Here is a 23620-nt window from a genome sequence, read left to right on the forward strand (position 1 = left end):
ATAATATAATATAATATAATATAATATAATATAATATAATATAATATAATATAATATAATATAATATAATATATATACATAAAACAAAGTCGTGTTAGTTAGACCACTTATAACTCAAGAACGGCTGGATCGAATTTAATTTTCTTTGATTTGTTGGAATCGTCTCCGCTCCAAATAGCAGAATACATTATAAAATATTGGAAAAATCCACTAATTTTAGCAAAAATAATAAATTTGTAAATGCTGTTTCAAACTGTTGTCAGTTCGAGTTTAAGTTATATTGATTTTTTTTTTCAAATATTTCAAATTTCAAATATAATAAATAAATACTGTCATCAATATATGAGCTGAAAGTATTGATATGTTTGTTTTGTGCGAGTGCCAGATTCACCATCATATTGAATCATTGCAACCTGTTGAAAATGCGCAACATAAATTCTTGCAAATACACTTCATGGGCAATATGATGGAACAACTTGAACGGCGTCAAGAGATCAACACAGCAATGAAAATAGCAATTCTTCAAGATCTGCAGCAACTACTTCATGAATATCATGCATTATATTATATTATATTATATTATATTATATTATATTATATAATATAATATATTATAATAATTTTATTGTTCTTACATACATAACAATATATATTTATATTACTTTTTGTATATTCATATACATATAATACAATGTTATACATATAATTTAATATATATATTAATAATTTAGCTTAGTTCGTCAGTTTATCGAAAATAAATTTGAAGACAACTACGATGTAACAATTGGCATGGAATTTAAAACGAAAGTAATGAAAATAAATGATGTGAATTATAAATTAGCTCTTTGGGATACTGCGGGAGCTGAACGATTTCGAAGCCTTACACCAAGTTTTTATAGAAAAGCAATGGGAGCTGTATTAGTATATGATATAACAAATCTGGATTCATTTGCAAAATTAGATAGTTGGATGATAGAATTAGAAAATTACAGCGATAATCCGAACATTCCGACAATAGTAGTTGGTAATAAATTGGATAAGAATCGTGTGGTGAGCAGAAATGAAGGCCTTAAATTTGCTCGAAAAAATCGATCATTATTTATTGAAACTTCCGCAAAATGTGATCAATTTGTTGCAGATGTTTTTCAAAATATTGTAGAAAAAGTAAGATAACATCAAATTATTGTAGTTTTGAAATTTACCATATATTTATTTTCAGATTATATCCTGCGAGCAATTTGATGCTAAGCGCAATGGCAACACGTTAAATATTATGCAAAATGATGAAACGATAAGCTCATCATGTCAATGCTAATTATGTATTTTTAATGTATTCTTTTGGTAATTAATAAATTGGAAAAAATAACGTTTATTTTTTATATTGTAATTTAAATAAGTATTAGCATTTAATATTATTAAATACTTGTCACAAATTTATATTATTGCACCTCACAAATTTATGACCAATTAATAATAATACATAGCAAAAATATATAATCATTGCTGCAATGCAGTGCTGGTCTCGATACTGGAACAGCTCAGAATTTAATAAGTTACTCTACTGCTTTATTTGACTTTAATTCTTATGGTCTGCATGTATTTTTACTCACGCTGGGATCTTGGAATATGTAAATACTAAATAAAGGACAGGTAAGCTAAGCTTAGTTTCAATTTCTTACTTTTTCACAACAAACATCTGTACATCTACTAAAATGCTACGCCCGGACAGCCACAATCTTATATTAATTAACTACAGTATGTTAATAAATTTTTATTTTGTGTTTTATTTGAATTTTTTTAAGTGGTAAGTTTGTCTGTAGTGTATTTTGCTTTTATTTACATATTCCAAATTTTTTTGCATCTACTTCATAAATAAGCAGTCTCCACATTTTTACAACAAATACTTCAGCTTCGTCATCTAAAACCTAACCAATGTATAAAAGCAATATACGAATATTAAATAATAATAAGTCTAAAATATTTAAAATAATTACCATTTGCACATCATCTAATATGCTTTGTGGTGAACTCCCAGCTAAAACTTTAGAGCATATAAAATCTACTAACGTAGGCTCTGGTTCTCCAATATATTCAATAATTTTTTTATTTATCCAAGGTCGAATCTTACGTTCCATTAAATTATTATCAATTTCATTGCGATCAAGTTTGTAACTGAAAAGATCATCTTTTTGTGTAGGAATTCTATCGATTATACTTTTAATATGCCGACGCTTTTCATCATGCACTTTCAAAACCTCTTCTTTTTTTACATTATTTGTATCTGCAGGGGCGGATTCATGTTTCAAGTGTTTTTTTAATGATGCTTTCATTCCAGTTAAACTCGATTTTTGTGGGCTCGATGGATCAGTTTTTTCACCTTTGTCATCGTAATCTATTAAAAGTATTTTTAATAAGGATGTTTTAAAAAAAAAATGTTAAGTTTTACCTAATGGTACTAGTCTTCGTTTTTTGGAATTGTTTGATTCATCCACATCTTCATCATTATTAAAGACTCCTGTTGTGTCGATTTTCTTTTTTTTTGCATTGGCGCCAAGATTTAGAGTTATGACTGTTGCTGACATTGGTGGTGTTGAAATTGTTTCATTGTGGAAGTTTGATATATTTGGCAATTGAGAGGATAATTTGTCACCTTCCTTTGAACCAGCTCCATAGTCTAATGATTCAGACCCATGCCTGCTGTAGGGACAAAGATTTGATACCAATTCTGTTTGCAATATAGTTTCACTATGTAAGAAAGACTCTATTGATCTTGAATTTGTTTTGCTTTGAGCTGTTTTATTAATATTTGTATCTCGCTTTACTGTTGAATAAAGTTGGTCTTTTAACTGTGCTTGTTCTTTTTCTTTGCGCGCTATGTTTTCCAAATTTACATCAATAATAATTTGTGGTTTATAAAGATTTTCACGCTCTTTTTTAGCTCTTTCATACTCTAGAGATGGATTTTCAAATTCACCATTAAATATTTTGTTTTTCAGTTCCTCAAGTTCTTCTTGCTCTTTGTTTCTATCCTTTGCATCTATATCAGCTTCTCGAACTCGTTCCGCTAAACGACGTTGCAGTTCTCGATTCCTATGCGGTTAAAATTAAAAATTTGCCTAATGAAGTTCGAAGTTTAACTTATTTAACTTATCATTTTACGTAAGTATACACCATTCGTAGTGCATTATGTTAATTCTTTTACTCAGTTTTATAAAAACAGTCTGCATCCAAAAGCTTGTTTTAAGCTATTACTAAATGTAGTTTATATATGTTGAACTAAGACCATAGGATAATATCACTCACAGCATTAGTAAGATATTAAATACATATGTATGACACTCATATTTGTCAAAATATGCAAACGATTTTTTAATAAAATACCAGGATAAAGAATAGTTCAATACTGGGGAAAAGGTCATCACTGCTGTACATAATACTGAGTAATGGAATTAAAGTAACGTAGTAACAAAAACATGCACCTATGAAAAATTGGTTAAACATGTTTTCTTAGTAATGCTTTTTGTCAGCATGTATAAAATAGGCGATTATATCTTAAAATTGATATAGATTTACATAGATTTACTAATGACAAATTTATTCTTCCACATTGTTTACAATTTAGATATGTGTACAGATACATAAAACCATACTTATTTTTTGTATAAATATGAATGTGTAATGGAAATCATGGGTTAAGGATATCATAAATGAAAGTATACATTAATTATTTTTATAATATTTAAATTTTCATTATAGAAACTAAATGAAAGTAAAATATTACAATTATGCCTCTTATCGAAAGCGATAAGCAAAAGGACTAAAATATCGCACGATTGGATGAACGGCGTTGACTGTGTAAACTGTCTTCCGTAATTAATGGAAGTTGCATCTCTTAATTTATATAAACTAGCGTACAATTGTAAATACATACTCTTTTCTTCTGACCAACATGGACTTTTTGCTAAACAGATTTTCCAGGTTCGTGCTTTTTGGCAATAGATTTGTTCTTAACATCATCTACCTCGGGGTGATTCATTTAATTAGTAAGTCATAAACTATCGAACCTTTCACCTTTAGTAATTCTAGTGGATTTCATTAATTTCTATCTGCGACTGAAATACAAGTAGCTGTTTAGAATGGATGAGATGAATTAAATATTGACCTGGTTATTTTGTTCAGTGCGACATCAAGTGGCTTCAATACTCGTCTGTCGGTGCCGTCTTTCTTTCTATATAACAGTATTCAAGAATGTGCTTTAATCTGATTCTAGACAGAGGCATTAAGGTAAATGGTATATTTGTAAACAACATTAGGTACGCAGACGACACAACACTCATAGCTGTTAGTATAGACGATCTTCTTTCTTCTTCTTTGAAAAGTTAATAAGAGTAGAGATTTTGGCCTAACCATGAAAATCAAAAAAAACGAAGTGCATGATTATCAGTAAAAAACGACTACCATACAACGATGCTAAAATTAAAATTGTAACTGAAGCTATTGAACAAGTAACTAAGTTTAAATACCTTAGTTGCTGGCTAAATGAAGAGTGGACATTAGACCAAGAAATTAAATGTCGAATAGAGATTGCTAGAAACTCAAAAAAAGGGGTATGCAATAGCAATATCAACATCAACTTACGTATCCTATAAGTTATATGCTATATCTGGTCCACTCTACTCTATGGCTTGGAATCTTGGACTTAAAAAATCCTAACAATGAACAAAATCGAAGCGTTTGAAATGTGGTGCTACAGACGTATTCTGAAAATTTCTTGGACGGACAAATGAAGAAGTTCTAAAAAGATTAAGAAAAGATAGAGAACTTCTAAAAATTATCAAAATAAAAAAACGAGGTCATATCATTCAAGGTCCAAAATATGAATTGCTGCAACTAATTGTGGAAGGCAGAATCGAAGACAAACGCGGCATGGGAAGAAAACAAATGTCTTAGTGGAGGAACATCCGAAACTGGACTAGGTCAAGAACGATTGGAGACTTGGTACATACTGTTAAAAACAGAGGGAATTTCAAAAACATTATTTCTAACATATTGTAATTTATATGATTGTATAACATTCAATTTTTGAATAAACAATTAAAGAAGAAATAACCTGATTCGAGCACAGATCACGTAATCGTGGTAACCATGATCCGAATTTGAAAAAATGCTAACACTGAAGACAAAAAATAAAATGACTAACAAAAACATCAGAGTTTTAAGTTTAAAACCTGTCATCATTATATCAAGGAAATCAAAAGCTTACGAAATAAAGAATACTCAAAACACGAGTGGTTCGAATTCAAAAATTAGTAAATTATTTATAAATTAAAGCGCGGTCAAAATAATAGGAACGTAACAGCGATTTGAATATAACTTTAGGCAATATCTTAAGATGTTATCCAAAAAATTCAATCCCAACTAAGTAGAACTTATTACTAAAAATAACTTGTCAGTTAAGTCCCAATTTGCACTAGTCACTCATGACAATTCAATATGAAATATATATTCGGCTGAGATGTAATTATGTCATTTTAGTATTTAAAAAAAAAATAAAAAATTTTTTGCCCTTAAGATATTGCTTGTTTTGATTTAAAAACTTAGAACTTTTCTTGTAAGAATCTGGAGACCATTAAATCTATCTCACCTATAACTTGCACTAAAGAGGAATGCATTAAAATAATTGTTTGAGTGCGCATTGAATATATTTAGTTTTAATTACGTACTTGTAATACTTCACGTCATCTCTTTCATCGTCGTAATCCTCTAAAAACTCCTTTAGCCGCTTTGCTTCCTTTTCCCGTTCCTCACGTTTTAAAACTTCTTTATTATTTGTCTAAGTCGATTTTTTTTTGAAAGATATTAGGTAATTATTATAAAATTACAATATTTAAATACTTTAATTTTATTTACTTTTTCGTATTCTTTAGTTTTACGCTTTTCTCTCAGTTCCCAATTGGCTAATCTCTGCTGATAGGCATCTTCCTTTTCACGTGCTTTTTTTTCAGCCTTTTTTCTTTCTCTTAATTCCTCCTCTATTTCTTTCTCTTTCTGAATGTCGCGAACATTTTTCACTTGTTTGTCATCCCTAGAAAAATAATCATTTTATTGAAAACGGTTAAAATGCAGTTTAAACAAAGGCACAAGAAAAACTAATAATTCACTCATTCATATCAACACAAGTTATTTCAAGAGTATAAAATAATACAATTGCGCTCTTGGCTTTGGTTTTGGATTTGTTTGTTTTTCACTCTTAAAACACATTGACACCCAGAGTCATGAGATTTTTATTCTTAAATTGCTAAAATTACCAATGCAAATGTTGAGTATTTAGCAATGTTAATACAAACTGTCGCTCGTTTAATTATTGCACTTCCATTTATTATTACTTGTTTATGAGATACCATATGTGTAGTACAAGATGATATTAACAAGAGAATATATTGGGACCTTTTAATTGCTGCATATGCGACAGTTGTGAAATGTATATTTTTTAAAATTTATTCTAACTATTGCGTTGCGTTTCAATAATAGTTTATTTAATGCAAATGGACTACCAAGCCATAAATAAATTCGGCTATATATGCATCATGTTTCACAAAAGCAAAAATTTTAAATTAGCATCCTAAATTTTAATAAGCAGAAAATTTTAAATTTTGATAATTATTAATTAATTTTAGTTTAAACTAAAATAAAAGTTTTATTTCTTTTGTTTACATAAAAGAGGATAATTGAAATTAAACGTAAGAAGAAAATTATGGATTATGATTAAATCCAATCTAAATATGAACAATTATTGATTGTTAGTGAATAAGACAAGACACACAAGTTGTGACAATGACAGGTACCCAATTGTACAACGAACCTGTGGAGGAATACCTTAACTGGTCGTACTGCAGGGATTTTCAGGATTTTGTGCTGAGAATGTAGGGGACTTTTTAGTCCGTAGGCATGTATGACTCAATTTGAGTCGTGCAAATGGTACGGGCCATTTGTGTCTTTTGAAGATTTTTCCCCCAGGTCCGATACCAAAAAAAAAACCAAAAAAAAGTTGTACAACGAACACACAAAACAGAAGCTTAAATATGCGCGCGTTGGTACACTACACAGAATGAATGACATTCAAACAGTATGCCAAAAAAACAACAAGTCTCTTACTAAAGTCTCTAATTTGTATGCAAAACAACTACACTACTCTCTTGCTCTAACAGGATAGTTATGCAATTTCTAATCATCTAAGAGAACTTTCATTGGATATTTTAACGAATATTCCAGTCATCTGTCAAAATTTAATTGCAAGGGCCATGTTATGCAGTGTCTCGGACACGGCATGAGTACAATTGTTGTTGTTTTCAATGCAAATTTTAAATTTGTGAATGAGAGAAAAAATAATATGGCCGTTAAAACTCCGGCATGAGAACCGGCGTATTTGTGTCCCGGCATTAAGGCAAAACAGTATTGTTAAGTAATAAATTTCAAAATTTGCTCCATTTAGTAGTAAATTACTACAATTCTATTACATTTTCGAGAAAAAATGGCAGTAAGCAACACAGCCTTTTTTTATAAATCGCTAATAATATAATTATTACACTTTAAGAAAGGCGTAAGTACTGTTAACAATTATTATAAGATAATATAATAAAAAATTAACATTATTACAGTTTTTAACTTAAATTATTTACGTGTACTTACGTTTAACATACGTACATATGTTGCGGATATATATACGTAAGGCTGGTTACTTGTGGAAATTTACTATTTGATAGATTACAACAGTGATGCCAATTATATATTTATGCGACTGGACATTGCGACCAGTCATTCATCCAGTTATCCCCTTTAGCCTTTTCAAAGACATTTTTAAGCTGTATTATCGTTAGCAAAATTTATATTAAGAGCTGTTGAATCGCCTTAAGTGTACATTTAAACACAACAATACGTTAGGGCGAATTTTTACAAATAATCGTTACAAAATTGTAGTATAAATATCCCGTAATTTAATGAGAGTTAACCATTTCCTTTAATTGCAAGCTTTGCCTAGTTGCACTAGCGAGTGGTGCCTAATTGCAAATAACATAATATAATACAATATAAGTTCTCACAGTTGGCATTCGCGTCACTGCGTTATGTTATATAATATTAGGAAGTATGAAAACAATAGGCACGATTCAAAATTTGACAAATCTTTTTATGTTATGACAAAGGCTTTTCAATATTTATTCAGCTATTGTTAAATTGTTTAATTTCCAATTAAAACAATAGAAAATATAAAAATACTTCAAAATTGGTTGTTAGGTCCGTTAACATTTTCGGTTAACAAAAATTTTGGCATTACGCTTTAAGGAGCTATTTCTGAATTCGTAAAATACAAGAATTTTGTGAATTCAATTCATTTGCTTTATGTTGGCGAACTGAAAAGTAAATGAGTTTTCTCGCTTTATTATATGTTATAAATCAATAAAAAATTCAATTATTCTTCAGTGTTTTTGGATTTTCAGTTTAGTTATTTTATTAACACAATACTTCATAAATTTGATTTTAACGTCAATATGACAGAAGTGACTATTTTTACTTTGATAGAAACTGTCGTATTTAATTGAGAGGTTTGGAAAAGTACTAAAGTACAACAACAAACATTTTTTTTATCTTATTGTAATCAATTAAATTTTTAGCTGACCACACAGCTGTTGCGAGAACTGCCAAATATCAAAATAGTCCTCTATAAAATAGTATTGAAATTGACCGAATAAAAATATAATTAATTAGTTCAATTATTCTACAGCTGGTAAATGATTTTGTTATAATAAACCACAGTTGGCTAATGAACACTGACTGTGAGCTTCAAATTTGGCAGAGCACGAGTTCAACCCTTGGTACTTGCAGTCTCAAAAAATTTATTTACGAATAATTAAATATAAAAAATAATGTCAAGGCCATTAATGATGTGTATTCGGCAATACTCTATACAGTTGTATGGTCAGCTAGAAATTCAACTAATTAAAAAAATATAAAAAGAATTGTTGGTGTTGTAGTCCACTACTTTCCAAAACCTTTCCACAATATGTTTCGCAAAAAAAATATTGTTTAATAACAGTCTGATTTACTAAATGGATGAGACATAAATATTTCTTAGTGCTTAAAATCAGGATGTGAAATATACAGGATTAGGTACGTAAGTAAATCGTTTGATCTTGCGTTTGCGATTTGCAGAAGTGGAATTTCAACAGACCTAAGTGTGTGTATTTCTAAGTAAGAAAGTTATTTTAAATCAACTGATTAATTTAAATGTTTAATTTTTAAATTAAGGTACTTAAATTTCCACAATCAAATTATTAATTTAGGAGGAATTAAAATCTAAAAGGGTTTTTGTTTCCTCCACATAAGAAAGTAGATGTATTCATGCAAAAATTGCGCACATTTACATTAATAATAAGTTATTTGACCCAGCGGGTTACAACAACAACATAAGTTATTTGGTGTGCATTTAACGTAGGTTTTGGTTCGTAATTTTAGAAATACGGAACTTTATAAAAAATAGCGTACTATACAGCTTGTTTCATACTCTGAGCACATCATTCGATACTACTAAAGTAGTCATACAATGCATTGTATTCAAACGAATCAAATATTTTGAACATGAGAATCGAATATAATAGAATTAATATTCATTTCGAATTTCATCAAATTTGATACACTATGATTAGCAAGTATCGTATTATAAATACGTATATAATTAAGTTCATAAATGTTTACCTTTCCCTTTCCCGTTCTTTTTCCCTCTCTCGTTCTTTTTCACGCATTTCTCGATCTCTTTCCCGCTCTCGTTCTCTTTCACGCTCTCTTTCACGTTCTCTATATTCACGCTCCCTATCTTTAGATCGTGATCGGGTTCTTTTACGTCTAATATCCTTAATATCACGGAATCTTTCCTTACGTGCAGGTGACGTTTCAATTACGCGCTCCTTCCTTCCATTGCTTGTAAGTATGACGTCTTCATCTGTATCCCAATCCTGATCACTCGTATTACCCTTCGACTTTATAATTTCCTTATCTTTTTCTTCCTTTTTTTTCTGCTCCTTTTCTTTTTCCTTTTCTTTTCTATGTTCATCAGCTTCAGCTCTTTTACGAAATTTCCCTATTTCACTGCTAATCAAGTTACGTTTTTCTTCCTCTAAATTTGTCTCATGTAGAACTTTGCTCATTTTAACATCATCTTGTCGATTAGTTTTTAATTTATTACTTCGATTGGCAAATACATCATTACGAGCATTGGAATCGAAATCATCAAATTCATGCTTATGTTCCATTAGTATTACCCTAATCTGACTAAGAACGTTTTCATCCTCAGCACCTTCATTTATAACTTCTGATAACCCATTTTTTAATTCCTCCTCTTTGAAATTATCCAAAAGGAGCTTGTTTTTGGCGTCCACTTTAGCTACAAGTTTTTTTCCATCAAGCTCCAATTCACTTAATAATCGAACTGCTCGCATTCCAGCGGTAGGACCACTAAAAATATTTACATATAACAAACTATCACTCTGTTTATAATTTGAATAACTAAACAGAAGCCATACTCATATTCACAGAATCCAAAAGTCGATACTCTCTTCCAGTTAACAACAGCCCCGCATGCAGACAGAATTCTTTTAATTAGCACCTCCGGTACTCGTTCACTAATGTTTCCTAAGATAAAATATAGAATATTTGTTTTAAAAGCTTTGCACACATATTCATTTTTCTAACCAACAAACACAGTAATAATTGGGCCTCTGAACTGTGGCACTGTGTCAGGCGGGCGTTGGTACACTGTAGGCTGCGAACTTATTGTTGCGGAGTTGCGAAAAGTACGAATTGTTGAATTCCCCAAAGGCGACATTAACTGTATAATAAAAAAATATATCTAATAGGTTTACTGAAATTTTGTAGGCAGAGCGCCCAACTTACGTGAGGCGGTGGAATAGACGGATTCATGTAAGGCGGCATTGGTGGTCTTGGTGGGTACGACATTTTGTAACTTAATTTAATAGCGTTCTCAAAGATTATTATCACGTCCTACAAAAAAAATAAATTACTATATTATCAACAACCCTCTCGCTTGATTATCACCAAATTTTCGCAAATATGATATATGTAACTTAATATGACTTCTCAAATGCTGCCAATAATTTTGGTTTTCAGGCAGTGTACAAAAGCGACTACTCAACTGTGCGCTCTGCCAAAGAACATATAATAAGAATGGAAACTCAATTGTTAACTAACCAAAGTATTTGTCACACAACGGAGACTCCAGCCACACTGAGAGTAAAGTACTTGGAGACTTCAGCTCACAACTATTCAAACATGATGTATACATGAAGCGAACATGATTTCATGATTACACATTTTTAATATTTTGAAAAAAATAAGGATTTAAAACATTTTAATTAACATAATTTTAATTTTGAATATTATTTTACATATATTTATATACATCAGGCGCTTTCGGCAGCTTGTAAGTGTGATAAAAAACAATCAGTTATTCGCTTAAAGTTGCTACAATGTACGCAAAACAACAACCCTACTTTCTCTATTTAAGCATTTGGTTGTGAAGTGGCCAAACATTTTGGCAAGTAAAGAAAAAACTGTTACCAACATAATAAGTGAACTATTGTGAACCTTCATTGGAAATTTCAAGATATAATCCATTCAAATGTTATAAGTTTTTAATTTTTAACTTGTTAGTTGCAAACAAGTTTAAACTTATTTGGTATAAATATTCGAAACTATTTTTAATTTTGTTTTAAAAGGAAATTTAAAAATTTCCTGCATTCATTCATTTTAGTTCTTTATTAATTTTAATTTTTAATTTTAGTTTCATTATTTATTTTTATACAAAATTAAGAAGTAAATAACACTTGCCTTATGTGCACATATGTAAGATTTGGTCTTTGCAAACACATGACATTTAACAGATTGTAACACTTAAAAGCTGCCGAAAGCACCTATTGCCGACAAGGCTATTAGTACGAGGTGGTCTCAATATATGTCTAATTAGAAATCAAACCTTTTAATTTTGGGTAGACTTTAAAATCGGTTACAATCATGCTGTAATGACCTTTTCTGGCACTTTCCAAGGCTAGGGTATACTCAGGGTATACCAGCGTTCAGTATAAAATTTACAAAATCTGATTAGAGAGTTTGCAATAATTAAAAATATATGACAAAGCAATATAAACTTATTCACTCAACTTTATTTACTGACCCAACAAAGGTGCCTGATCTACTCGATTTCTTTATAACCAAGCAAATTTCGTCCTACAATTTAAAAATAACAGATGGAGCAGAACTTAGCTCCGACCATTCCCCTCTCTACCTTAATAGAGAAAAGGTAGAGAGAAGAGAGAGAAGAGAGAAGAACATTCTTCGAATCTGCCTTAATAAATAAAAAATGTCTAAAACTTGAAAATAAATACACAGATTGGAGTTACTTCAGAAGAATCCTTAATGAAAACACTATTGATACAAAAGAAATTTGTGGAGAAAACGATCTTGAAAGCGAAATTTTGAACCTTACAAATTTACTACAACATGCGGCATGGTGCAGCACGCCCACATTAAGGAATGCAACTTATCCTCATAAATACCCAAAAGTCATTGTGGATCTTATGCGGGGAAAAAAGAAAGATGCGGAAAAAGTGGCAGCAATCCAGATTTCCAGCAGACAAAACCATTCTTAACAGACTTGCAAAAGAACTCAGCCTAAAAATCAAGCAATTTAAAAATAATCAATTCAACTACTACCTATCTAACTTAAGTAACGATCGTGCTACCAACTATTCACTCTGGAAATGCACACGAAACCTTAAGCGACCTTTAGTACACAAAGCTCCAATTAAAAATCACGCTAATCAATGGGCTAAAAGCGATGAGGAAAAAGTGGAGGTCTTTTCCGAACACCTGTCAAAAGTGTTTTCCATAGACGAAAACGTTAACAATGCAGTAATCTGCCCTCCTAGGACAGCACATTCATCATGTATTCCACCAACCACCGAGCTTGAGGTAATGATGATTATTAAAAATGAACTTAAGCTAAAAAAAACCCCAGGTTATGAATTGATAAGTGCTGAAGTTTTAAAAGAAATTCCTGCAAAATGCCTAGTTAAAATTACGAATATATTTAACGCTATAATACAGATGCGAACCCTTCCATCCCTGTGGAAAGTATCTGAAATTATCATGGTACATAAGCCAGGAAAGGATATTAATGACGTAAGTGGTTACAGACCAATAGCACTTCTGCCTGTACTTTCAAAAATATTTGAAAAAGTCTTACTGAAAAGAATCCTTTCTCTGATTGAAAGTCAAAACATAATACCTTTACATCAGTTTGGTTTTAGGTGCAATCACTCCACTATAGATCAAGTCCATAGGTTTATCAATGTAATAGAAAAAGCTCTTGAGGAAAAAAAAATCTGCTCAGTTGTGTTTTTAGATGTCTCGCAGGCTTTCGATAAAGTCTGGCACTCCGGATTGCTTACCAAAGTAAGAAATATTCTCTCAACGGAGTATTATGACGTAATCTCCTCTTACTTATCTGATCGTTACTTTCGAGTAAAGCACGGTGATGCCTATAGCAAATTGTATAAAATTAACGCTGGAGTTTCGCAAGGTAGTATCTTGGGTCCTCTCTTATATCTCATTTATACACACGACTTGCCAACGAGTGCAACGACGTTCACAGCAACTTTTGCTGATGATACTGCAGTCCTTGCAGTTGGAGAAAGCGCTGAAATAGCAGCTAATAGTTTGCAAAATAGTATGGACAGTATAATTGCTTGGACAAGGAAATGGAAAATCAATTTTAATAAAGAAAAATCAGTGCATGTAAATTTCAAAAATCGAAGCGTTAGTTATATACCTGTTTATATCGATGCAGCACAAATCCCTCACGCGAATACTGCGAAATACTTGGGTATGACTTTGGACGCTAAACTAAGATGGAGCGAGCACATAAAAAAGAAAAGAAGTGAATTAGATCTTAAATTCAAATCGTTGAAATGGTTAATCGGTAAAAAATCAAAACTATCGCTTTTCAATAAACTTGTATTATACAAACAAATGCTCCAGCCAATCTGGACATATGGAATACAGCTATGGGGTTGCGCAAGCAAAACACAAATTTCCATCATTCAAAGATTCCAAAATTTCATGCTACGGAGTGTAACAAACGCACCATGGTACGTGAGAAATTCTGACTTACATCGTGACCTCGGAGTGTCAACAGTACAGGAAGAAATTCATACCAAAGCCAAATCACACCAAGATAGACTTAGTTGTCACATAAATGCTGAGGCGCATTTACTAGCGACAATTGAGCCAATTCGCCGTCTAAAGCGCCAAAAGCCGTGCGATCTTTGGGCTTAAATCATTGAAATGTACTACAGTTAATTCATTATTGCGTGGAATCGCCTAATCTGTTTAAATTTAAATTGCTTGTTAGTTATCTATAACTAGTTGCTTTATGTCTTGTTTTGTTTTATTTATGTTCTTTAATACCATATATAATAAAACAATTTAAAAAAAAAAAAAAACTTTATTTACGTTTTAAAAGTCTTACGAGGAAAAGTCAGTATGATAAAAACTACAACTATTATGTATTCACTAGATTACAACTAAATTATGATTCAATAATTAGTTTTATATTTAGAATCAACATTTGTGTTTTTTTGTATTCAAGGAAAAAAAACTTAATAAAAAAATTGCTATGATAAAAAAACTACAAGTTATATAAATTTACTAAATTATAAATAAATTATGGTTTAATAATTTAACTTATGTTTGGACTTAAAAAAATTTTTTTTTCTTTCTTTTTTTTTAAATTTATAAAAGAAAGGTTTGAATCGTAATGTACTTTAAATACCTTTTCATTAATATTTAGTCATTCAAAAAAAACAAGGAAAAGTAAAAAACAAAAACAAAAAAAAAAGAGGTACTTACTGCAGTTGTTGAGATGACGTCACCGCTTCATTGCTGTACCTAGCTATATTTACCTGTGGAACAAATATGACGTATTTTTTTTATCTGCCATAAATATCAACAAAGGCGAAAAAACTATTTAACTAGATATAATTGACAAAAAAAAAAACACAATTCATATAATTTAATTTATACACAGAATTAATTATAATTTAATTTATATACAGAATAGTTAGTTAGTTGTGGTGGAGGGAGGACGAATCCTCCTCAAATAGCTAAGGATGAAAGCCGTTTTGAGTCCATAAAAACCTCGTAAAAGTGGGTAGTAGATAGAGAGTCAAACTAGAACCAGCCAGAGGCATTAACAAAGGCAAGAATCTGGCCAATGCTGATGCTGGAGATATCGCTAAGTGAGTTGAAGAAAGGGGCCCCTAGAAACTTAAACCTAGTTCTGGCCAGACCTGGACAAAAACACATCAGGTGTTCTGGTGTCATTTCTTCAAGTGTTGGTAGACACGCACTACATGAGGTACCACAGGAAAGGCCAAGTCTGGCTCCATGCCGTCCTATGGACCAGTGACCCGTAAAGATAGATACTAGCTTAGAAACCTCAGATTTATTTCTACAGATTAAGTCAGAGGTTCTATATTTGGAATAAATGGGCCAAGTAGCCCTTGACCTGGCTGCTGACAGAGTAAGGGTCCACTCACTATTTGCCTTTCGCAAAAAATGGTCACAAATTAGCCTACGCCCGTAGCTGACAGGGGCAGGGATCGAAATAGGGGTACCCGTGGAAGAGGCGCCTAGCCTAGCAAGCTCGTCGGCGCGCTCATTTCCCACAATATTAGAATGCCCGGGAACCCACACTAGAGTAACCTTGGACCTCTCACTTAGTTCAGAAATAATTTCCTTACATTCTTCTACTAATCTTGATGACAGACAGACTGCTGATAAAGCTTTAATAGCTGCCTGACTGTCAGTTAGAATACAGACCTCTTTTCCGTGAAGGCGCATATTTAAAGCAAGAACACATGCCCTAAGGATGGCAAAAACTTCAGCCTGAAATATTGAGGTGGAATCTGAGAGGTGGTATGATTTACTAATCATTAGGTCCGTAGAAAAGATTCCGGCTCCAACGCCCTCATCCATTTTAGACCCGTCGGTGTAGATCGCTATCTTTCCTAGAGTTGTAGGCAAACCCGCCTCCCAATCTCCTCTTGAAGGAATTATGGTGGCGAAGTTATTATCGAATAGTAACCGAGGACATAGGTAGTCTGAAACCCTGACATCATCTATCGGATAGAGTGATGCGATATTACCATGTCCTAAAGCACTCGAGCGCCAACAGTTTAGATCATTAAGCCTCTGCGCGCTGAGAGTAGCAGCTTGCTTGATGTAAATATCAATAGGTAGCAAGTTAAGTATTACATTGAGCGCACTGGTGGGGCAAGATCTTAGAGCCCCAGTGGCTCCCATACAGGCAGATCTTTGCATTCTGGTTAGTCTTTGAACAATGCACTGTTTGTTCAATGAAGGCCACCACACCAGACATCCATATGTTAATATTGGCCGAACGACGGCTGTGTAAAGCCAGAGAATCACTTTGGGCTGCAATCCCCAGCTCTTGCCGTACATCCTTTTGCACGCATAGAAAGCCACACAAGCTTTACGAATTCTTTCGTCGATGTTGGCTTTCCAGTTAAGTTTTGTGTCAAGAATTACTCCTAGATACTTAACTTTGTGCGAAACAGTTAATCTTTGGCCATTTAATCTTGGCAGCGGAAAGTTAGGAATTTTATATTTTTTGGTAAACAGTAACAGTTCTGTCTTAGAAGGATTAACACCTACGTCACACTTTGAGGCCCATTTACTAAGGTTCAGAAAAGCGCCCTCCATGATGCTACTCAGCACCGAAGGGAACATGCCTGTTACCAGAAGGACAACATCATCCGCATACGCTACTGCTTTGACTCCACCCTGGCTAAGCCTTAAAAGCAGTGAGTTCATTGTTAAAATCCATAATAAGGGAGATAACACTCCCCCTTGTGGTGTACCCCTACTGACGCACTTCCTAATGCTAAGATTGCCCATCTCTACATTGATGATTCTAAACCCAAGCATAGAAGCGATCCATCGGGAGATACAGGCCGGGATGTTCATTTCGCTGAGAGCCTCCTGAATCGCTACCACACTGACGTTATTAAAAGCTCCTTCTATATCCAGGAAGGCGGCTAAGGTAAATTGTTTACATCCAAGAGATTTCTCCACCACAGTGACGACCTCATGTAGTGCCGTTTCTGTGGACTTACCTTTGAGATATGCATGTTGAGCCCTTGATATTTTAGCGAAACTGTGTAAAGATCTGATGTGAGCATCGATCAGTCTTTCCATAGTTTTAAGTAAGAATGAAGAAAGGCTGATGGGTCTGTAATCTTTAGCCGTACTATGGCCTGTTCTACCTGCTTTTGGAATAAAAACTACTCTAACTTGTCTCCAGCCGCTGGGGACATGATTAAGTGAAAAGCAGCTACAGAAAATCGCGTACAGCCAATTTACAGCTACATCTCCCAGAGATTGTAACATAATTGGTAAGATCCCGTCAGGACCCGGACTTTTATATGGAGAGAATGAATCGATGGCCCATTTGATCCTTCTAGATGATACCACTGACTGTATAGTCTCGCCAGAATTGGCTGAACGATACGGCAATACCTTTGGGGGATCACCCGAGGAACCAGGAAAATGGGTATCCACTAATAGTGAGAGGGATTCCGTTAGGGATTTAACTGGATTTCCGTCTACTTTGTTAATGAGCGAGGGACAAGATTGGCCATTTGCTAGCAATTTGGCTAGTCTAGCCGATTCTTTAATGCTTTCAATTTGCTGGCAATGAGAATTCCATGACAATTTCTTGGATTCCCGAAGTGCTTTTTTGTAAACCCTAAGAGCATCTTTATATGGAGTCCAAACCTTGGTCCGATAGCTTTCGTTGAAGGCTCTTCTCGCATTCCTGCGGAGCAAAGAGAGCTTCTCGTTCCACCATGGTGGCCTACACTTCTTCGCATACGAGCGAGGACATGATGCTTCAAAGGAAGAAATAATATTATTTGTCAAAGAATTGACCCTGCACTCCAATTCCCTAATCGAGTTAATTGGAGCGGGGGCTATGTTGATTTTTCTATTGAGCAATGACCTGAAAGTATCCCAGTTTGTCTTCCTGGGATTACGGTGAGATTGCTTAGCTACCATGGGAATATCCATCACAAACATGATATATCTATGATCAGAGAAGGAGTTCCTGGTTGAAACTCTCCAATCATTGATCGTTAAAGAGCACGAAGTCGAACAAAGGGTAATATCTAAAACCTCTTCCCACCCTACACGATCATCCGTACTCGGAAAAATGAAGGTGGGAGTGTTACCCTTATTACATACTTCTAGATTACATTTTAATATAAAATCAAAAAGAGACTCACCTCTATCGTTAATTTCCGAGCTTCCCCACAAGGAGTGCCGGGCATTGGCATCACAACCCATCAGCAAGGCTAGCTTCTCGGTCTGCGCGAAATTTTGGACTAATAGTACCCCCTCTGGAGGTGCCTCATCGTCGTGTGGCATGTAGGCATACAGAATATACAGAATAGAAATTTTCAAAAAAATAATAGACTTTGCTTTTCTAATAGATAAAGTTAACAATGGACTGTAAAATGTATAGCTAATATAAGGGAGAACAAAACCACAATTTCTATATTATATTCATATATACATATTTAGTTCACAAAACTAAACACTGCCGCGGGTATCACAAGTAATGATTTGAAATCACAACCCAAAGAAGAACTCTTGTTCCCCAAACTGCCGCTTTTGTTCTCCTTTTTTGTAACTGGTAAAACAAAAGTTCTAGTTATCCGTTTGACAGTTAACGAACCCATCTGTTAAGTTTTATATTAACTTTATTATAAAAATCAATTGTATCAATTATTATAATTGCATTATTATTATTATATTAATTATATGTATACATAAGTACTTTAAATTAGCTTCTTATGTTGTTTTTGTTGTTGTTGTTATTTGTGTTATCACATATTTTTAGCAATGTTGCTGGCTGTCACAACTAATTATTCGCACGCTGTCAGCGTACCAGACGTAACATGATCATCTTTACACGCCACTGTGCGAGGTTGATAAGCATTATGTTCATTTTCTTTTATCGCGTGTTCATTGTGAGTTGCAGCAATAGGCAAGCCGCTGCGACAATTCTGTTGTTCCCACAGGTGCAATATGAGTTGGCGCATGGCTTCAGTGATAACACATTTAAGTCACTAAATTTGTGAAGCAGGTTGATATATGGCAAAATACATATATCAGCTTGCTGGCTGCATTAAATAGTATTAGCATAGGTAATGCACATATTTCCCACGAATGCCCTTGGCCTTGAATGTTCAAAGTCCATCGGATAACAAATCGTGAGAACTAGGTGCATTTCCTCTTTTACCATAAGCTTAGCATTAATAATTTTGTATAAAAGCAGAACATTTCTCAATAAAATTCAATTCAATTTCAAAACCTGAATTCAACCAAGTGTTTTCTTTTGGTTTAAGTGCCTAAAAGAACCTTGAGTAAAGTCGGTTTATGTGCCGAATTTGAAAATCAATAAATAATAAAATAAATAAATAAATACCTTTATATATATTTACATATATATATAGCTATTTATAAATTACGTAACTGTTTCATGTGCCGGATTGCGTAAGTGAATTACTAAGCTGGTTAAAGTGCCGGATTAGTGAATCCGTATCAGACTAGGTACGGAGGATAACATAACGTGTAAAGCTAAGCTGGTTCAAGTGCCGGATTAGCTAAAATCTGTATCAAACTAGATATAGATCATAACACCATCTTTCCTCTCCACAGAGTTCATATGTTACATTTTTTTTTCTTATGCGAGCTTTTGTTTCTTTTTCTTTGTATTTCAATTTTTCGCTGCAGTTCTTTTAATCATGCGCGCGAGTTACATTCTCTTATCTTATCCCTATGCTAAATATTTTACTATCGTTGTTTGACCTAATCAAACAACAAAACATCTACATTGCATCCTACTAAACATTTTATTATCGTTGTTCAGCCTAACCAAACACTGAAATGTTTTCATTGTATTCTATTATCACTACATACCGTATTACACTTTACAATCTCTAACTAAACATTGTAACTAAAAATATTATTATCGTTGTTCAGCCTGACCACACAACGAATTGTCTTATCAGGATTCGATACTTCGAATCCTCACTATAAATATAAGCAAAGATGTTAGATATAAGTTAGTCTTAAGATACATTTAATAAAGCAAGCATAAAACTTAAGTTCTGTGCAGTTTAATTAAATATAATTCGCGCATCAATTTTTGCAAAAAGTTCTCTGCGCAAAAACTCTTTTGACATTCCTTGTGTTTGTTCATTTGTTTTGATTTGCAATGTGATTTCTTTAGTGTCGGCAGCTCCAGCGATTAATATTTATATTTATTTATTAAAATAAAATAAATGTTAAAATATTATGAAGTATAAATTTAAATAATAAATAAATAAGGGGGGTATAATATTTATTTAATTAAATATATTTTGTATTCCTTGTGAATTTTAAATTACCTACTTCATTGCCATGCAACTGCGTGCCTGCGGGGTGGATTTATTATTGTGCACCAGTCGTGATGAGTCGAGGTTTTGATGAGCCATGAAATATTTGCAAGTCAGTGATTTTAATTTCTTGCTTATTCTAGGTTCTGATGGTTGTAAGATCAATTTTATTGCTGCCGCATAAATTGATCATTACAATGCCTTTATATATATATATATATATATGAAGTGTGACATAAACCAACAAAATTAATTATACATTAATGCATTAATAAGCAAACCAAGTTAAAAAATTAAATGTGCTTGTTAATCATACTTTCATGAATTCATAAAATTTTTTGTATATTTTTAAATTATTTATTTTTTTATAGTTGTGGTGATAACGCAGTATACATTTAAGAAATCAATTTGACAGAAGTAATTTTATACTAAGAAAACAAATTTTATATAATTTATATAGTTTGTAATTGAGAAGTAATATTAAGAGCAATAAAGGTGTTGATACAAAGCCTTGCAATTACAACATTGGTGACCCCTCGAGCGAACAGTGTTAAAAATGAATAACCAGACGCAAGAATTTTTTCCAGCAGAGGGTGAAAGCTGTTTACCCAAAGAGGTATATCGAGTATCGATAAAGCCGTTAACTTTCTCTCAAGAACAACCGGACCTTTATTTTTTGCAAATGGAAGCACAATTTAGAAATGCTGGCATTGTAAGGGACGGAACAAAATTTGACAACGTGGTGGCAGGGCTAAAATCAAAGTACTTGATGTGCATAGCCGATTTAATTCGAGACCCACCTGCAACATTAAAGTACGAAACAATAAAAAACGTCTAATAAATGAATTCACTGAATCCGAACATAAAAGGCTTAGTTACAGAGTTAGAGCTGGGCGATTTGAAGCCAACGCAACTGCTAAAAAAAATGAAAGAAATGGCCGGCAACTCAATGGGAGATGACGTTATAAAATCGTTATGGCTGCAGTTAGATCGATAGTAGCAATGGTAGAAGGTGATTCAGCACAGTGGGCCAAAGTCCCGGATAAAATAGTCGAGGTACAAGATACAGGAACGGTGTATGCAGTACAACATAGTTCAGACGAATTAGCCGAGATGAAGAAAGAAATAAAAGAACTTAAAACGATGGTAAAAGATAAAAAACGCGGTAGAGGACGTTCACCAAGTGCACAAAGAAGTGATATCTGTTTTTATCACCGACGTTTTAAGGAAAATTCCACAAAATGCGTGCAGCCATGTCAGTTCAAGAAACCGCGAAATTCAGCTTTATCCCGAATTGAAAGTGTGATGACTGAATTCAGACGACCATTAGACTATTGTAAATTGGGAGAAGCGCAGAAAACTGATCAAGAGCTGCATGAATTGTTGAAAAATCGTGTATCGTCATCTCTGAAGCTTGAACTGGTGAATCTGCTTCTAGATAATGTGTCAATATACTGTGACGTTTCCGGAAAGAGGGCAAGACCATTCATCACGAAAGCATTCCGCAAGCAAGTGTTTGAGAAATTATACACTTTAGCTCATCCTGGAAGAAAAGCAATATTAACACTAGTCATTGATCGTTTTTGTTAAAATGAAGGCGGAAATAAGCGAAATGGTAAAAACATGTATTGCGTGCCCAAAATCAAAAATCTAGCGGCACAATAGAACCGTGCTGCAGGAGTTTAAATCACCAGATCAACGCTTTGAGCACGTAAACATTGATATTGTGGGACCATTACCTCTCTGCAATGGTATGCGGTATTGCCTAACATGCATCGACAGGTTCACAAGATGGCCCGTGGCAGTATCGTTGGTTGAAATAACAGCAGAAAATGTTGCTGAAGCATTAATAAAAGATTGGATACCACATTATGGCGTGCCAAAAAGAATTACGACAGACTAAGGACGGCAGTTCGAGTCCAAGCTATTTGAGGAACTAGCAAAAATGTTGGGGTGTGAAAGGCACCGAACTACCGCGTACCATCCTCAAGCAAATGGGCTAGTGGAACGTTTTCATCGTACCTTAAAAATGGCACTGAAGTGTATGTCTAATATGGAATGGACGAGGACTTTATCGTTAGTAATAATGGGGCTAAGGTCAGCATATAAAGAAGACCTACAAGCGACACCGTCAGAGCTGGTTTATGGCGCAAACATACGCTTGCCGGTAGAAATGTTCGATGGCGAAGACAAACAAGTACCGCAAACGGAGTTTGTAAAGATAATAAAAGCAATGATGAGAGAGCTGAAACCGTTACAAACCTCACGTCATATGGCGGAAAAACCGTTCGTGCATAAGGATTTAAAAAGCAGTTCACACATATTTCTACGTAACGATGCTGTACGTCCTCCACTGAAACAACCATACAAGGGTCCGTATGAAGTGGTAAGTCGTAGCGAAAAAACCTTAAAAATTAGAGTAAAAGGACGGACAGTAAATGTTAGTGTGGACCGCGTAAAACCCGCATACATGGCGAATGAAACCGGGGAAAGTTTGACAGGAGAACGAATGGAAGAACCTAACCGCAGTGACTGTATTCAACATACACCGAAGGTGACTCGAACGGGAAGGATTGTACGGTTTCCAACGAAGTATACTGGATAAGTGTCACTTCAACAGAAGGTAGAATTTGTCGTCAGTTGGGTTTCAAATTCTAGAAGGGGCTGTGTGGTGATAACACGGTATACATTTAAGAAATCAATTTGACAGAAGTAATTTTATACCAAGAAAACAAATTTTATATAATTTATATAGTTTGTAATTGAGAAGTAATATTAACAGCAATAAAGGTGTTGATACAAAGCCTTGCAATTACAACATAGTTTTGGTAAAATTTTTTCTACAATATCTTATATGGCGTTTACTCTGTCCAAAAGTGGCTCATTTTAAATGAGCCATTTGAAAGTTTTTACATTTGTAAAAAATATCTCTTAATATCATGAATATCTCTTATCTCTTATCATGAATTAATATTTTAGTCTCTCTCTTTTTTTAACTTTATACTTATTATTGAATTATTCTATTTGTTAAA

General features: G+C 33.4%; 3 protein-coding genes across 3 annotated transcripts in view; 2 read left to right on the top strand and 1 right to left on the bottom strand.

Moving 5' to 3' along the window:
- The window catches only part of LOC119676436 (ras-related protein Rab-18), a 6150-nt gene extending 4784 nt beyond the window's left edge, over window positions 1–1366 (top strand). Inside the window, exons 2-3 of the mRNA XM_038087679.1 lie at window positions 732–1164; window positions 1220–1366. Of these exons, the coding sequence (XP_037943607.1) occupies window positions 732–1164; window positions 1220–1315 (529 nt within the window). The 3' untranslated portion in view covers window positions 1316–1366. The remainder of the gene's footprint in view (window positions 1–731; window positions 1165–1219) is intronic.
- A 76-nt stretch (window positions 1367–1442) lies between these two features.
- LOC119676425 (RNA-binding protein 25) lies at window positions 1443–11229 on the bottom strand. The gene is made up of 10 exons (XM_038087668.1): window positions 11107–11229; window positions 10945–11052; window positions 10744–10879; window positions 10575–10683; window positions 9751–10506; window positions 5911–6085; window positions 5724–5833; window positions 2447–3090; window positions 1995–2392; window positions 1443–1925 (listed from the first exon to the last, which is right to left on the bottom strand). The coding sequence occupies exons 2-10, from the start codon at window positions 11005–11007 to the stop codon at window positions 1833–1835; spliced, it is 2484 nt and encodes an 827-aa protein (XP_037943596.1). The 5' UTR covers window positions 11008–11052; window positions 11107–11229; the 3' UTR covers window positions 1443–1832.
- Window positions 11230–22674: 11445 nt separating this feature from the next.
- LOC119665563 lies at window positions 22675–23193 on the top strand. Its single transcript, XM_038074791.1, has one exon. It carries the CDS (start codon window positions 22675–22677, stop codon window positions 23191–23193), a length of 519 nt encoding a protein of 172 aa, XP_037930719.1.
- The last annotated feature ends 427 nt before the right edge of the window (window positions 23194–23620 follow it).

This window comes from Teleopsis dalmanni, chromosome 1 (genome assembly GCF_002237135.1).
Source record: "Teleopsis dalmanni isolate 2A chromosome 1, ASM223713v2, whole genome shotgun sequence".
In the NCBI taxonomy this organism is placed as follows: Eukaryota; Metazoa; Arthropoda; class Insecta; order Diptera; family Diopsidae; genus Teleopsis; species Teleopsis dalmanni.